Source organism: Orycteropus afer, unplaced genomic scaffold, assembly GCF_000298275.1.
Source record: "Orycteropus afer afer isolate SDZICR_OR568_19922 unplaced genomic scaffold, OryAfe1.0 scaffold00119, whole genome shotgun sequence".
Lineage (NCBI taxonomy): Eukaryota > Metazoa > Chordata > Mammalia > Tubulidentata > Orycteropodidae > Orycteropus > Orycteropus afer.
This window is the reverse complement of record NW_006921706.1, coordinates 2,767,357-2,785,154: the sequence shown is the minus strand read 5'-3', so window position 1 is coordinate 2,785,154 and position 17,798 is coordinate 2,767,357. Positions and strand designations below refer to the sequence as shown.

The 17,798-nt window shown below is 36.1% G+C and overlaps 1 protein-coding gene across 1 annotated transcript in view; it reads right to left on the bottom strand.

Annotated features, from left to right (window-relative positions):
* THSD7A (thrombospondin type 1 domain containing 7A) overlaps positions 1 to 17,798 on the bottom strand; it is a 639,499-nt gene that overhangs the window by 103,247 nt on the left and 518,454 nt on the right. Inside the window, exons 9-10 of the mRNA XM_042781429.1 lie at positions 15,894 to 16,009; positions 1,569 to 1,701 (exon numbers count right to left, since the gene is read on the bottom strand). Coding sequence (XP_042637363.1) covers positions 1,569 to 1,701; positions 15,894 to 16,009 — 249 coding nt within the window. The remainder of the gene's footprint in view (positions 1 to 1,568; positions 1,702 to 15,893; positions 16,010 to 17,798) is intronic.

Sequence of the window (17,798 nt, the reverse complement as noted above, 5' to 3'; positions counted from 1 at the left end):
CTCAACCTTCCTTCTGAGGAGTGGCTGGTGGGTTTGAACCAGCAGGCTTCTAGTTAGCAATCAAATGCCTTAGGCACTATGCTACCAGAGCTCCTGAACCAAAACCATTGCCATCGACTTAATTCTGACTCCTAGCGACCCCCATTGGGTTTCCAAGGAGGTAAATCTTTATGGAAGTAGATTGCCCAGTCTTCCTTCTGCAGAGTGGCTGGTGGGTTTGAACCACCAGCCTTCTGGTTAGCAGTCAAATGCCATAGACATTGCACTACTAGAGCTCCTTAAGGTATCACATAACCAGAGCTCATTAAGGTACCATAAATTGCAGCATTAAAGATACAAGTACTTTCTGTGGCAGCAAGGACAAGAGAATGTCATTGTCAAATTCTATAGGAATGGACTCTACAGATGGCTTTTACCTTTTTAATGATTAGGATTTCCAAGAAATGTATCAGATAGTAACAGAAATGCTATTGAATCGATTCACTCATAGCGAACCCTCCTTGGGTTTCTGAGGTGGTATCTCTATGGAAGTAGATTGCCCAACCTTCCTTCCGAGGACTGGTTTGTAGGTTTGAACCACCAGCCTTCTGGTTAGCAGTCAAATGCCTTAGGCACTACACCACCAGAGTTCCCCTATTTAAACAAGGCTTGTTTATTTTGTATTCAAGTTATGGAACTGCATTAAAGTCATGAGACTGGTTATTGTATAGTGCTCCTTTGGTTAACAGTGTAGGTATAACTCAGAAAAGGCAATAATGTTACACTTTTCAAAAACAAATTCCCAAAATGAATTAATTTGGGCTAATAGTTGTCAATGTTTACATTTAAATATAAGTTATACTATTTGTCATTTCAGAATCAAAGACTGATTTATTAAGATTATAATTTGCCATCAGTTTCAAATTACTATTTTGTAATTATAAATTCCATCAATTGTTGCCACAATATTTCATTTGTTGTCAGGAGTGCAATTATATACTACATCAGGTTTCATTCAATTAGACACTTTGTCTACTAACAACCATGAGGCAAAACATCTCTAATAAATTATCAACATGATATATACCTTCAATAACTTTTATTTTGTTTGGAGTGGCCACAAAAGGAACAGAACAGACATCTTATTAGCATCATTAAGATAAAGATGTCATTTCATGACCCAGAATGCCAGCATTTATGAGAAATTGGTGCTCCTTGGAGCCCGGGGAGAAATGCTTAGGACGGTCCTTTCAGTGAGAGAGAATTGCTTCTACAGTGTGTGTTGCATTATTCTTAACCACTTTTCTGTATTTCTTGTAGTTTATGTCAACATAAGAAATTTGCCCCAACTACTGGAGCTAATGATACACTTTGGCAATTTATACAAGCATTTGTTTCCTTGGAGATGATTTAAGTGGCAAAGTAGCTCTCCTAAAAAGGCAAGAGATGGCAGATACAGCCAGAAACATCTCAACCTTCACCAAACCTGTGGATCACATTGCCTTTCTTTTCTCATCATCTAAAAGAATATGGACTTGAAGTATTCAATGAGCTCATTGCTCAGGACGCTTTTCCTTTAACTATGTTACCTGTAGCTTTGACACACTTGAGGGGCTTCACAGGCCTTCTCTTCATAGAGAGGATCCACACAATCCCGGCCTCCATTGGCTGGCAGCTGAATGATGACACGATGCCGAGACTGCTTCCTGACTCCGGAGTCACCTGGAACAAGGCAGCTTTTTAACCTAAATATTCTGCACTGGGAGTCCCTGTGTGATGTAATTAGTTAGCACACTTGGCTGCTAACCTAAAGATTGGAGGGTTATGTCCACTAAGAGGTGCCTTGGAAGAAGGATTTGACAATCTACCTTTAGGAGCTCTCGTGGTGTAGGGCCTAAGGCATTTGACTGCTAACCAGAAGGCAGTTCAAACTCACCTGCCACTCCTCGGAAGGAAGGCTGGACAATCTACGAAGCCACTAAAAACCTCATGGAGCACAGTTTAAGTGTGACACATGTTGTGTCATCATGAGTCAGATTCAATGGTAACTGGTTTTATTCTGTACTGAGAAAAGAATGTCCAAATACCAGCCTGTGTAAAGAAACTTCATTGCCTTCAGACACACGTGCTTTGACATCCCTGAGGGAGAGGCCTCATCTGGCCTAATTATTTACTAAATTCTCCTAAGAATATTGGTATTCCAAGCCTAATCAATTCATATTTTAAAATGTGAAGAACAGAGACTACAGCCTTCCTAATGTGTAGGACAGAGTAATCACTCTTTTGTAGGTTTCTTTCTCCTTGAGAAAAATGACAGATCTAATTAATTAATTTCCCTCTACCTTAAGTTTATATTCTTGCTGTTTCACCCAGCCATGTGGGACTCACACCCTTCAATATACACATGTAATGAATCTTCCCTAGGAGGACATGTTCAATGTTTTAACATGAAATTTTATTTCTTTGTTATTGACTTAATTTGAAATGCATAAGTCATAAATTATTCTAGTCATTTATTATTCATGTTAAACAGTCTAAGATCATCAGTTCAGATAGTATTCTATAAACATCAGTGTTGTTAATAATTAAATGTAAGTGGTGTCCTAGAGGCAGATTTTTAGATAAACATTCAAAGTAGTAATAATTGCCAAAAGTAAATCACTCCAAATTAAATTAAAAAGCAATAAAAACAATAAAGATTTATCTTCAATGACTATATCAATTTGACAGTATTATGATATGAAAATGTTCAAATTTTTTAAATATTAGAAAGAGATAATGTATGAGACCTGACAACTTTAATAAAATATGTTCCAATACAATATATACATTTTAAGGATGAATAGCCACATAGCACAGTTTCACTTATAAAAGATTCCCTAAAGGATTAGTTTAATGAAGTTCCCTGATGCATTTACATTCGTTTACAAGTTCATTAAATATTTGATACACAGACTACAAAAGCACAGAAGTGTAAGAGGATAGCAGCTCCTAATAACTGAAGTTTAATTAGATATGAAATCAAACGTTTATGAAGTTATGTGTTAGTGGGAAAATACAAGTTGACGTTAGAACTTTCCAAAAATGGAACAGTCTGTCTCATGAAGTAGGAGTAATTCACAACATGGTTTGGGCAACTAACTCCCAAAAATACTCAGAGAGGATTCCTGCGTTGGAGGAAGGCTGGATCAGATTATCGATTCCTAAATATCCGATTACATAGGAGAGCTCTTAAAAAAAAAAAAAGTAAAAATAAATAAATAAATAAATAAAAACAGTTTGGGGCCTCTTCCAGAACTACTAAATCGAAATCTTTGGATTGGATATGGGAAGGGGAATCTGACTTTTAAAAAGCTTGCCAGGCGATAGTGATGAAAATCCAGGCTTGAGATTAATAGCATTAGATGATCTTGTATGTTTTTTCTCAATTTAAAGGTTCACATATAATCTTTTGAATTATTTCCATTGTGGAGGAAACTTGAATTATTAATTATTGCATTTTAGTGGATGATTAGAATGATAAGGTAATGGGTAAGGGGTAACAAAGAATTAAAGTCATGGATTTCTTTATTGTAACAATACTAGTTTGGATGCCATCTGAAACTTTTAGATATTAAATATGATTTATTTAGGGGAGATCTAAGAAATGCCAATAAGATTTTTGACAAAAGTACTGGTACAGTTAACATTTACTATGTTATGCAATGAACCCTATTCTACGAGTCAGGTGATAAATTCTTCCAATAATTCAGAGATAACCGTGCTTCTATTTTTTGCTCTGGTAATCAGGATCTTCTTCTCAACTGCAGGAGCTTTCTTTAACTTTATGGAGCTCTAGTGTTGTAATAGGTAGGACATTTTGCTGTTAATTAGAAGGTCAGTGGTTCAAAGCCACTAGATGAACTTTGATTTTCTGGTAATTTTTTTCTCTTCTTCTTCCCTCTACTGCATCTTTCTTTTCCACTTTTTATTATTATTTTTATTTTGCTTTCTGTTTATCACCTGCCTTCAACCCTTTTAAAAGTTTATATACATAAACTAAATGACTATTCTTATCCTTTGTTTTGCATTTGGGAAAGGAGGGATCTGTGTGTTTGTTTGCTTTTTTTTTTTTTAACAGTAAAAGAGAGGAAAAGGACACAAAGAAAGTGGTCTTCGTTTCCCAGGTGCATAAAATTCTTAGAGGAAATCAGTTTTCACCCCTAGTTAACTTGCAGAGAAAAAAGGAAACAGAACTTAGATTGGGACCAAGGAATCCAGGGATGGGATGGGACATTGAATTAAATTTCAGTGGAACCTTATAGACTGAAGCTCGTGGGTCATTAACATTAAGTTAATGTTCACAGTGCAAATATATAATTATATAATTTGTCTTTTCAGAATTAAAAACAGATTTATTAAGATGGCAAATTTCCCATCAATTTCATTTTTTAATTTCTATTCATTTTACAATTTCATTTCAAATTACTATTTTGTAACTGCAAGTTAACTATTTAGATATCAACTGTCTTGATGGGTGGAGAGAATTTGGGAAATAGAACTCAAAAGTTATTATCTCAATTCTACTTTGTTTATTGACTTACAAGCAAAAATGTCACCTAATTTATAACTCTGTAACATTCTAGTGCTTTCTAGAACGGTACAGCGTTGTACTTGATATATAAGGCTATGAAGATTATTTTCACTTCCACAATGGATAACACAATGGCAATTCATTTATCCTTATAAAAAGTTCAATTTCCTTAATCTGTGCAGCCCACAGCATAGAGATTGTGACCTAATTAAAGCAGAACACTCCAAAGCTATAACACCCAGAGAAGAGGTTTAACGGGGTTAAGCACAAAGTATCAACCATGTCTCTACCCACTTGGAGGTCTGCTTTCATCTGAAGTCCTAGCCAAGAAATTGCTAGTGCACTCAAAGAAACAACAGCACTGCAGTGCTCAGCCAGTAGACCCCTAGAATAAAGCACAGAATAAAGGGAGAGCTATAGAAAACATAAAAATTAGAAGTAGAAGGATACTTACTAATAAAATAATCTGACAAAGTTGCAATTCTACAACTCTCATGGTTTCCTGTATGTATTTATGGCCTATTTATTATATGTGGTTGATTTAAATATGTAGTTTCCATTTACCTCTGTGTTTTTTGCACCTAGAACATTACTTGCACATGGTAGGTGCTTTTGAGTCAAAGCTGACTGGAGTCAGTGACTCTACATACAATAAAATGAAACACTGCCTGGTCCTGTGCCATCCTCACAATTGTTGCCATGTTTAAGCCCATTGTTGCTGTCACTGTGTCAGTCTATCTCATTGAAAGTCTTCCTCTTTTTTGCTAACCCTCTATTTTCCCAATCACAATGTCTTTCTCCAGATACTGGCCCCTCCTGATAACATGACCAAAGTACGTGAGACCTTTCCTTGCTTCTAAGGAGCATTCTGATTACTTCTTCCAAGACAGATTTGTTCCTTCTTCTGGAAGGCAATGGTATGTATATTCAATATTCTTTGCCACACCATAATGTGAATGCAACAGTTCTTTAAAAAAAAAAAAAAAAAAAGAAAGAAAGAAAAGAAAACCCAAACTCACTGTTGTCAAGTTGATTTGACTCATAGCGACCCCTACTTGCATTTCTGAGACAGTATCTCTATGGAAGTAAATTGCCCAATCTTGCTTTCGAGGAGTGGCTGGTGGGTTTAAATTGCCAGCCTTCTGGTCAGCAATCAAATACCTTAGGTACTACACCAGCAGAGCTCTTCATTCACTGTCCAGCTTTCACATGATTATGAGGTGATTGAAAAATACCATGGTTTGAGTCAGGAGTACCTTAGTCTTCAAAGTGACATCTTTGTTCTTTAACACTTTAAAGAGGTCTTTTAGAGCTGATTTGCCCCATGCAATATATCATTCGTTTTCTTGACTGCTGCTTCCATGGGTGTTAATTGTGGATCAAAGTAAAATGAAATACTTTACAACCTCAACCTATTCTCCATTGATCATGATGTTGCTTATTGGTCTAGTTGTGAGCTTTTTTTTTCTTTCTTTATATTGAGGAGTAATCAGTGTCCATCTATACTGAAGGATGTAATCTTTGAATTTCTTCATTAAGTGCTTCAAGTCTTCTTCACTTCTAGCAAGCAAGGTTGCGTCATCTGCATATTACAGGTTGTTAATGAGTCTTCCTCCAATTCTGATGCTGTATTCTTCCTCATGTAGTGCAACTTCTTGGGTGACTTACTCAGCAGACAGACTGAATAAGTATGGTGAAAAGATACAAACCTGACACATACCTTTCCGGATTTTAAACCACACAGCACGTACTTGTTCTATTTGCCTCTTGGTCTTTGAAAAGATTCCATATGAGTGAAACTAAGTATTCTGGAATTCCCATTCTTCATGATATTATCCATAATTTGATTCACACACTCTAATGCCTTTGCATAGTTAATAAAGCACAAGTAAACATATTTCTGGTATTCTCTGCTTTCAACGAAGATTCATCTGACATCAGCAATGATATCTCTCATTCTACATCTTCTTTTGAAACTGGTTTGAATTTCTGGTAGCTTCCCTGTCAATATACTGCTGCAAATATTTTTGAATTATATACAGCAAAGCTTTACTTGTATGCAATGCTAATGATATTGTCCAATTTTTTTTTTTTTGCATTCTGATGGATCATCTTTCTTTTATATGGGCACAAATATGGATTTTGTTCAGTTAGTTGGGGAGGAGCTGTCTTATAAATGTCTTGGCATATATAAGTGAATATTAACAGCACTGCATCTTTTTGTTGAAACACTTCACTTGGTAGGCCATGAATTCCCGGAGCTTTGTTTGTCATCAATGCCTTTAGTGCAGCTTGGACTTTCTCTTTCAATACCATTGGTCCTTGATCATATGCTACCTCCTGAAGTGGTTAAGTATCAACCAATTCTTCAGTGACTCTGTGTGTTCTTTCCATCTTACTTTGATGCTCCCTGTGTCATTCAATATTTTGCCCATAGAATCCTTCATTATTGCAACTGAAGGATTGAATTTTTTCTTCAGTTCCTTCAGCTACAGAAATGCTGAGCATGTTCTTCCCTTTTAGTTTTCTAACTCCAGGTCTTTGCACATTTCATTACACTTTACTTTGTGTTCTTGAGCTGCTCTTGAAATTTTTTGTTCATCTCTTTTATTTCAACATTTCTTCCATTTGCTGTAGCTACTCTATGCTCAAGAGCAAGTTTCAGAGTCTCTTTTGACATCCATTTTGGTCTTCTCTTCTGTGTTGGGCTGGGTTCTCTAAAGAAGCAAAACCAGTAAACCTTATATAGAGAGAGAAAAAGAGAAATTTATCTTAGGAAAATGGCTCACACACTTATAGACGCTGGCAAGTCCCAAGTTCTTGGATCAAATGTCAAGCCGGGGGCTTTTCTCGACTCATGCAGCTGCAGGGGCTGACGAGCTCAAGGTTGGCAAGCAGTATACTAGCTGTTGAGTCCAGTGAATGACTAATCCAAGATCTCCAGGCTAAATGGTGGATTGTTCGCTCATGGACAGTTGTAGGCAGCACAACAAGATACCGATCCACAGAAGAATGTCTCTTTTTCCCAGGATGTCCATAAATATATCGGAAACAGGCCACACTCTTAGGGAAACTCCTTTTCAATTTATTTACTGCTCAGAACATATACGTCTGATCTCATCATGGGAATAATCCACATCACAACTGGTTAAACCACTCAGAATTGTGGTCCAGCCAAGTTGACACACAGCTCCAACTATCACATCTTCCTTTGTTGTCTTTTTACTGACCTTTTGCTTTCTTTATGTATGATGTCCTTGATGCCATCACTCAGTTTGTCTCATCTTCAGTCATTAGTTTCTAAGACATCAGATCTATTCTTAGATGGTTTCTAAATTCAGGTGGGATGTATTTCGGTTCTTGTGGACCCATTTTAATTTTCTTCAACTCAACTTTAACTTGAATATGAGCAAATAATAGTCTATTTAGCAGTTGGCCCCTGGCCTTGTTCTGATTGATGATATTGGGTTTTTCCATCATTGCTTTCCATAGATGTAATTGTTTTGATACCTGTATATTCCAACTGGAGGATTCACTTGTAGAGTCGCCATTTATGCTGTTAAAAGTATCAGCAATGAATAAATTATTAACTTGCAAAATTCTATCATGGTATCTCTTATGTACTTTCTATCACCAAGGCCATGTCTTCCAGCCACTGATCCTTCTCCAACATTTGCATTCCAATCATCAATAATTATCAATGCATCTTGATTGCATGTTTGATCAATTTCAGACTGCAGAAGTTGGTAAAAATCTTCAATTTTTTCATTTTTGGCATTAAGTTTGACATGTTGTTGTTGTTAAATGCCATCAAGTCGTTTCCAACTCATAGCGACCCCATGCACAGCAGAACGAAACACTGCCCGATCCCACGCCAGCCCCACAATCCCTGCTATACTTGAGCCCATCATCACAGCCACCATGTCAATCCATCTTGTTGAAGGCCTCCCCCTCTTTCGTCGACCCTCCACCCTACCAAGCATGACATCCTTCTCCAGGGAATGGTCCCTTCTTACAACATGACCAAAATAGGTGAGACAAAGTCTGGCCATTCTTGCTTCCAAGGAGCATTCTGGCTGCACTTCCTCCAGGACAGATCTGTTAGTTCTTTTAGCAGTCCATGGTACATGACATGTAGTAAGTGCTTAATAAATATCTGCTGAACATACAGACACATTTACTTTTCATTTTCTCAACCAGATTATGAAACATCTTTTATTTCTTTTTTTATCTGTTCCCTTATAGTAGTAAGTACATGGGTACTAAGTCTGTATATTGAGGATTAATGAAAAAAATAAACGTAATTTTTTTTCACTGTAAATAATAAGCTTAAGAAAAATAAAGGCAATCACATGTAGTATTTATACTTGAAAAATACCTATCTAGGATAAGAATACAGAAAAAGGATTATGCACTCAGAACACAATAATGTGATAACAGGCCACTGATCAGAGAGCATGTAATCTCCCAGAGGGTTACAACATGAGTGTCTTAAAACATTCAAGATTTCACCTGAAAAATCACATGATGGAAAGATTTAAAGGGCAGACAATACTATCAAGATTTGTTAAACTGAAAATGGAATGAGTGGCAGGGTGGAGCATCACACTGATAGCAAATTGAAAGGGAAATGTTTCATGCAAGAAGCAAAATGTAGAGGTAATTTTCAGATCTTTGGGGTAATTCTAGTGTCATATTGCTTAAGGGCAAGAAGGTAGAATAGATGACACTGCAATTTCTTCCTTGCTTTCACAGCAATAAATACAGTGAAGGGGGGAAAGAGTGAGTAGGATTTGAGATACCAAATGTATTAAATAAAAAGCATTGATTTTTTAAGATTAGAGTTACAAATAATTTATATGCATAAATGATTTCTATTAAAATGCCCTTTGTCAAAATTTATGAAAATTTGAAAAAAGTTAAGAAGCACACTGGTTTGAGGATTAAACTACTCTCTGCTCAATACTAATCTTTACCACCATTGATTTTTCAAAACATATCTTGAAAGAGAGCTGAATAACATTTCAAATAGAGCTTTTTTTTGTTCTTCCTGGAATCCTAAGCTATTCTTTTCTACTTTCTATAATGCTACAGTGTAATTTTACCTCTTTAAAGTAGGTTTTTAAACCAGGGTACCTTTTATGCATTTCAATACACTCAAAACTCACACAATTTAGACTTTACCTGCAGAATGAAATGAAAAAGCATCACCCATCCCTAAATTAATTTTCCATTGCTTTTATCTCTCCTTGAACATTCAACTTTGTTTAGCAGTTTTTAATTGTATTTGGAAGTCAGTGTAATTTCAATGAAGCTTGAATCATTCTATTTCTTACCAAATAATGAAAAAGCTAACCTCATGCCATTGCTTTATTTTTCTCACAACAAAGGCTGGTTTTCTATAACACTATTGTATCCTTGTTCACAGCTAGAGCAGTCTACAGGCAAGACAGAAGACGCTTCTGGAGCACAGAGCATCTTCGCACTGTTATCCTATAGCCACTCCCTCTATTACGCAAAGTCTGTTTTATTCCCTCAAAGCACAATTATACTCATTCTTTCAAAGCCTGAGTGCCTAGGCATAGGGTTTCTGAAAGCCTTTTGCTCTAGGAGACTCAACACAGAGCCGCCAAACAAGCAGAGTTGACCTCTTCCTTCTAGTGAGATGTCCTGTGTCCAGCCAGACATATCCCCTGCTTTCAAAAAGCCTCTTGTTCCCAAAACAGCAACTCAGGTTCCTCAGTTGCCATTGTTGAACTTCTTGGCCGTCACCATTCCAGGAGCTGCAGGAAAGAACAATTTCCTAACAGTCCCATGTATTATAATTTACAGCAGTTACCGACCTTCTCCCAACAACTAAACCTATTCCACCTCATATGCCTATTAGTCACAATAAGAAAGTAGGCATCCTCTCCCCCCAAGTGTGCCACCATCACTTGGACCCTCAGCCTCACAGCACTATCTACATGAATAACCCAATTCAATTTCTTATTTGTCTCCTTCTTCTAATCCTTGTACCACTGCATCTATAGGAATATATCATTCTTCATTTCAATTTCTTGTTGGAGAATGTCCTATATGTTGTTTGCCAATGGAAGCTGGCTCTGCCCAGCCACTTATTTTCCAGTTTTTCCTTGCTTTACCTTCAAAAATCCCCAGCTCCTTTGAAGTTCCTTTTTGCTATTAACTTTACTATCAGCTACCCACCCTGTAGCAGTCATCTATCAACTCTCCATAAATTAATAAGTTTAGAAGGCCCATCATGGTAATCCTTTCTACTCCTATCCCTGTCACCCCTTTGGTGCCTTTGGAATCCACATGGTTAATCTATCTACCATACTGGATACTGAATTACTGCAAGCCTTACATCCAGTGATCTTTCCTAGCATCTCACATTAATGAGTCACTCTACTGTTCATTTTTTGATGTTATTATCATTAGTAGTTGCACACTCTCATCTCCAAACATCTTTCTTTCTGATCATGCAACTCTGAAACCTCAATGGAGATGGCTAATTCATTTTTCCTATCACTTTTCCACTATCTATTATCCACTTCATGATCTCATTTCCCTGTCAGTTCGATTTATTTAGATTTTTTACTCCTTTATTATTATTACAACTTACTCCATTGCAAATACCGTTAGCTTTCTGTTCCCCCTTCCTTTTTTTCACTCTTCTGGAAAAACTTGAACTCTAATTGAAATCAATTATTTTCCTACAGTGTTTCTGGATGAAGGCAGTTGAACATTGTTGGAGAAATGTTGGCATCTGGCTATATGGGCACTTGATGTTGCCTAGAAATTCTACTGCATATTATTAGTTTGTCTACTTTTGCACTCCCAAAAATGATGGGACATCTTTCTTTCTTCCCTAAATTCCTCTACATTATTTCCCTGATCCTCATACTCAGTAACTAATTTTCCTGAACACTCATTGAAAGATTAAAACAATTATTGAGATGTTTTGTCTATCTCACACCACAAGAAAGTCAGTTTCCTGAGAGTGTGAACATTGGTTTCCTTGTTACCGTTGTTTCCTTTAGATTTAGAATGGTGCCTGGCATACTGTAGCTACATAAGAAATCTTTGTTGAATGCAAGAAAAAAAGGGAAAAAAGATCACTTAAAATAGTGTTACAATATTTAATTACACAAGAAGTATTTTTAAATAATTATTAGTAAATTTATCAGTAATTCCCAATTAATAATGATCAGTTACAAAGTTTTATTAGTTTTCTTTCATTATGAACAGAATACCTTTTCCATACTGATATATACTTAATCTTCTCAAAAAGACTGCTTTCAGCATGCCAAATTAAAACATTTACCAGATACTGAAAGTATGTTGGGTGCAGTTCCTTGCCTACGGGAGTTTAGAATCCTTATAGACTAGATAAAAAATAGTATCTCAACTGAACCATAGTTCACAAAATATAGAGCATTTTGCATTATATTATCTAATTTGAGGCTTGCAATCACTCATAGATGCTATAACCAAGGCCTAGAGAGCTTAAGAGTCCTGCCTAAAGTCACCTGATTGCTATATAACCCAAACTGGTCTCCAAAGTAGATCTGCTAATTCAACTCACTGCATTGTACCATGAAGCTCCTTTCTCATTCCTATGTTCAAAAACTAAAAATTGTGTGCACTGTTATATCAGAATAAATTCAAGTTATTTTCCCACAACCTGACTCCATTCTTTTAAGTTCATCTCATGACTTTCCTATATACTCCTTGGGTTCCAATGGGCTGGATCTCTACTCTTCTCCACACATCTTTCTCATTGTCCTTAAAGGCTTTTCCTAAAATGAATATTTCAGAGAAGAAAAGTTTTGGAAGGATTTTTTAATGAACCTCTGAAAAACCAGCTGAAACTGAACATCCTGGACTCTCACTGTTCCCCTTGGATTATATCAACTTTAATGCTGCCACATTTCTTTGAAACACAGTTTTAGCTACATGTCCCCCAATCTGTAAATCGTTGATCAAGTAATAAATCTCTAGTATTGTTTCTAACTTTGTTTCCATTCTTAGAAATTCTTTCACATTTCTGGTGTCAAGGATGGGATTCTCTAGGTAGCCTTTCCATCCCAAGATCAATTTCCAGTTTCAACCTTCAGTACAACACAGAGCTGACTGGACTAATTCATCTCCACTTTATCTTGGGGTTGCCCATGTTAAAATAAATAAATAAATAAGAGGTTTTTCCTGATGCCTCTGATCTGCACTTGGAATCATTTTATGTGATTCCTCTTTGAAAAAGATCTCTTCTACCTCCTTTTCAGGAAGATTTTCCCTAAAACTTGCTCCCACAATGATTTTCCCCTTCTCCCAATTCTTATAGTTCCTTCTCTTTTATCATTAACCTTGTTAATGAAGCATTTAAATCTTGCATTATCTAGTTTATGTAGAAAAGTTCTATATTTTAAATAAGATCCAAAGATTCCTCGAAGACAGGGACTGTATCTTCTCTATAGGACTATCAATGTACTAACTACATACAGAAATCAATGAATAATTCAATAAGTATTTATCTGTTATATAAATATATGTTGTTGTTGTTGTTGTGCAGTGCCGTGGAGTCAGATCCGACTCATAGCAACTCCTCCTTGGTTTTCCGAAGCAGTATCACTATGGAAGCAGGCTGCCCAACCTTCCTTCCGAGAAGGGGCTGGTGGGTTTGAACCGCCAGCCTTCTGGTTAGCAGTCAAATGCTAAGGCACTAAGCCACCAGAGCTCCTCATATAAATATATAGTTATATTATATATTTATATAATAAATAATTGTATAATAAATAAAATATATTTATAGTACATTTGACTGCTAACCAGAAGGCTGGCGGTTCAAACCCGTCATCCACTCCTCGGAAGGAAGATTGAGCATCCACTTCCACAGAGATACCAAACCAAACCAAACTCACTGCCGTGGAGCCATCTCCGACTCATAGCGACCCCTCCGTGGGTTTCTGAGGCAGTATCACTATGGAAGTAGATCGTCCAACCTTCCTTCCGAGGAGTGCCCTCCTCGGAAACCCAACGAGGAGTGGCTATAAGTTGGGAACGACTCAAAGGCAGTGAGTTTAGCGACCCCTCCTTGGGTTTCCGAGGCGGTTATCACCACTCCTCGGAAGGAAGGTTGGGCAATCAACTTCCGTAGTGATACTGCCTCGGAAACCCAAGAAGGGGTCGTTATGAGTTGGGGCTGACTGGAAGGTGGTGAGTTTGGTTTTTATAGAAGTATGGATACTCATTTTATATATATACATATATATATACATATATATATATATATATATATGACAATCGATATTTATTCTCTCATCTACCAGCTAAACATTTTAAAGTGTATTATATGAGTTATCATTGTTTGCCACATAAAATTATTTTTATTTTATTAATTTTGGGACATAAGAACAAATCACTCTCTTAGTACTGCAGAAATCATCATCAGAGATCTAACTAAAACTCATTTTATTTGATTTTCAATTATGGTGTTTTTATGAATGTTACCTCTATTATTTACTTATTTTACTCTCCAAATATATATAATCCATGACAAAAATAACAAAAGCATTTTCAGAAACTTAACAGTATAAAATTCATTGGCTATAGAACTAGTTTCTACATTCCAATATCCCAAATTATTAACAAACAAAGAATAAAAATTGAGAAAATTTTACTTTAGTACTCATTTTTCTAGTAATTATAAGAATCAATTTCCAGAAACTTTTCTTTCTTTTGTTTTTTGAAATACTTTATAAGTCAAGTTTAAAGTACTTTACTCAATAAAAGGAAACAGCCAAAGAAAGGGACAGCTTGAAGTTTTCCCAATTTCAAAAATTTGACTTAAAAATGTTAAAATTGTTAGGTGATTAATCATTTGGTTACAAATGTAATTGTATCTGTTTTGGAAGTATTAACAAATTACCTTATGTCATACTACAAAATATCAAATATAAAAAGGTCAAGAATATTTGTAAGCATACGAAATCCCTGCAATGAATAATTTTTTTTCATTGTGATAATCTGTGGTGACAAATAACCAACAATTACCCCAGAAATGTGTATCAGTAAGAAAGTATAGCTTCTGTTGCTGACTATGATCAAATCAAATGACATCAGGTGTTAGTTTTTAAGAAAATAGAGAGATGAAAGAAGAAAACATTGGGGAAAAAGACAAGACTACAATATTGCTCTTTTAGTCAGTTTAATGCCCTTAATTTTTTAAAATATTTGTACTTACAACCACTTTACTCTCAGAAATTCTTCAGCTGCCTTAAAAGATACTTAAATCAAGTTTTTCTTTTTTTAAAATTATTTCTTTCTTTGTGTTTAATTATGATATTCTAAGTAACTGTTTTATTATTAAACTAGAAGTCGATTCCTAATTGAATTTTTTCAGTTAGAGTCAGGTAACAAACAAAATAAAAGCATAAAGAGAATTCAAGAAACAATAATCTCTGTATGCTGGGAGTGTGAAATAAAGCACAGGATGCCGTGTAATTCATGACACTGGGAAGACATGCTCAGTGGATGCATAAATCACCTGGAGAATGTGGATACCTTTGTCAGCAGCATGAGAAAAGCCTGGTCCTGGAGGGTATGGACAGAATTCCTATAGGGACTTGTGAATAACGAACCACACCAATCTGGAAGCAAAGCTTTTTGTTGCAAATGCCTCATGACATGTTAAGTATTGGTAGAGAAACAATTTGGCCATCTTCCCCTTTCCTTTATTCCCTTTTTCTTGTTTTTGTTATGTGCCGTTGAGTCAGTCCGACTCATAGCGACCCCTCCTTGGGTTTCCGAGGCAATATCTCTACGGAAGTAGATTGCCCCATCTTCTTTCCAAGGAGTGGCTGGTGGGTTTGAACTGCCAGCCTTCTAGTTAGCAGTCAAGTGCCTTAGTCACTATGCTACCAGAGCTCCCATTCCCTTTCTTACGGACTCATAATTAAATCTATGGTGACCTGGACTCATGGCTATTTCTTGTCATTAAGTTTGTTGGAAGCCAGGTGTATTGATAAGATCAAAATACATTGTTTTTGAATTATATAAGACCACTATTCTTTCACATTTATTGTAAAAATAAATTAATAATATTATAAAATCTATAATCCTTTAACTTTTATCTATACTGTAAAGTTGTAAGTCAGTCTTTGGCATAAGTTATTTGCTTGATACTTTAAAGCTTTATTATTTTTGGTGACAACACTAAGGTTTTATGACATTTATACCAAACCAGAATTACCTATCTCTGTGTAAGAATCATGAACATTATTCAACTAAAAGGACTGGGAGGTTCTACAGAGTGTGTTTTCCAGAACTTTACTGACCATACCTTCTTTACATGAGGAGGGACATGCTGTCCAGTCACTATATGGGGTCACGATACAGTCCTTCCTACAAGGAAGCAGACAAGGCCTCACTGTTTCAGGCCTAAGACTCTCAGGACACCTAGAAAAAGCAAAGGGAAATTACTAGTCCTCATAGCCAACTAGAAAAACAGACAATTTCATATCTTTACAACTTTTCTTGCTAAAAAATCACCAGTTGGTGTTATTTAACTGCCGGGAGACTCTATGACTTTGACAAGAGCTATACAAGTACATCAATTATTTCAAATTGGATCTCAATAAAACTTCTCCATGCAAGATATATAAATTCAGTAATATTAATTATGCTATCACACACACACACACATCTAAAACAAAACATAATAACTATACCCATCCTTTACAATAATCTCTCCATTATGAAATACCGAAGCAGATTGCCCAATCTTCCTTCGGAGGAGTGGCTGGTGGGTTTGAACTGCCAGCTTTTTGGTTAGCAGTCAAATGCCTTAGCTCCCACTTACCACTAAAGCTCCCATTTTAATATCTATATAAAAAAATTTGTGGGAATTCAAATTACCAATTTAAGGATACAATTCTACATCTTTGTATAACTACATAGGTTTAATGTCTATTATAAGTTTCTAGTAATTCTATACTTTATTTTTACAAAATATATATCTTGTTGTTTGTTGTTGTTATGTGCCACCTGTTTACATGTTCAAAACTATTGTCTCAATAGCTGTAAGTTATGTGTTTCATAACAGACAAGTAATAAAATTGTAATAAATAGGTTTTGCTTTATCCCTCATTTCATTTAGCATCTCTATTCTTATTTTTTTTGTTCCTAGTTTTAATTTATGGGACTTTAAGTGTTTTCATATTTTTATACATTATCTTTTTTGGAACAAAGAGTCAATATAAATTGTTATCGTTGTTAGGTGCTGTTGGGTTGTTTTTGACTCACAGTGACCCCATGTGACACAGCAGAACTACCTCACAGAGCTTTCTTGGCTGAAATCTTTACAGATGCAGTCTACCAGGTCTTTCTCCTATGGATCCACTGGATGGGTTTGAAATACCAAACTTATGGTTAGCAGTCAAGCATTTAACTGTTTGTGTTACCGAATAAAAATAAGACAAATAATCAACCAGAAAATACCGCGTTGTTAACATAAATGATGGTAAAAATAGTTCAATTATTATTTTTTAAAAATGGTATTTATTGGCATCACAAAAGTGAAGTATGACAGTCTACTACAGGTGTTGATATGGGTGAAGGGAAAGACAATATAACGGAAGTGTGAAACCAGCACAATAAGGAAAAGGAAGACACAGAGAGGTGCACAAGGGGTACAGACAATAAAGGTAAATAGTATTGCATACACAATACTGCATTATCAGTAATAGCTAACACTGATATACAGGTGGATACATAGATAGGCAAGTAGATCAGGTACGGATAGGTGAATAGGAATATACTTGTGATCATACATAGGTTTCACAGATGATATTCCTACATAAATATTTGTATGTGCTATAAAAATGTCCTGGGAGCGCTGGTAGTGTAGTGCCTAAGGCAATTGACTGCTAACCAGAGGGCTGGCAGTTCAAATCCACCAGCCACTCCTTGGAACGAAGGTTGGGCAATGGACTTCCGGAGTGACACCACCTTGGAAACCCAAGAAGGGGTTGCGATGAATCAGGTCTGACTCAATGGCATATAACAACAACAACAACATAAAAATGTCCATATACAGTATAAAGCTAACAAGGTGCAAAGTTAGGATAACTTTTACCACAAATAAGCACCTTGAAGGAATAAGTTGATGGACTTGAGGGCTGGAGACCATGTTTGAAGGGGACATCAAGCTCAACTGGCACAACCCAGTACACAAAAATATTGTTCT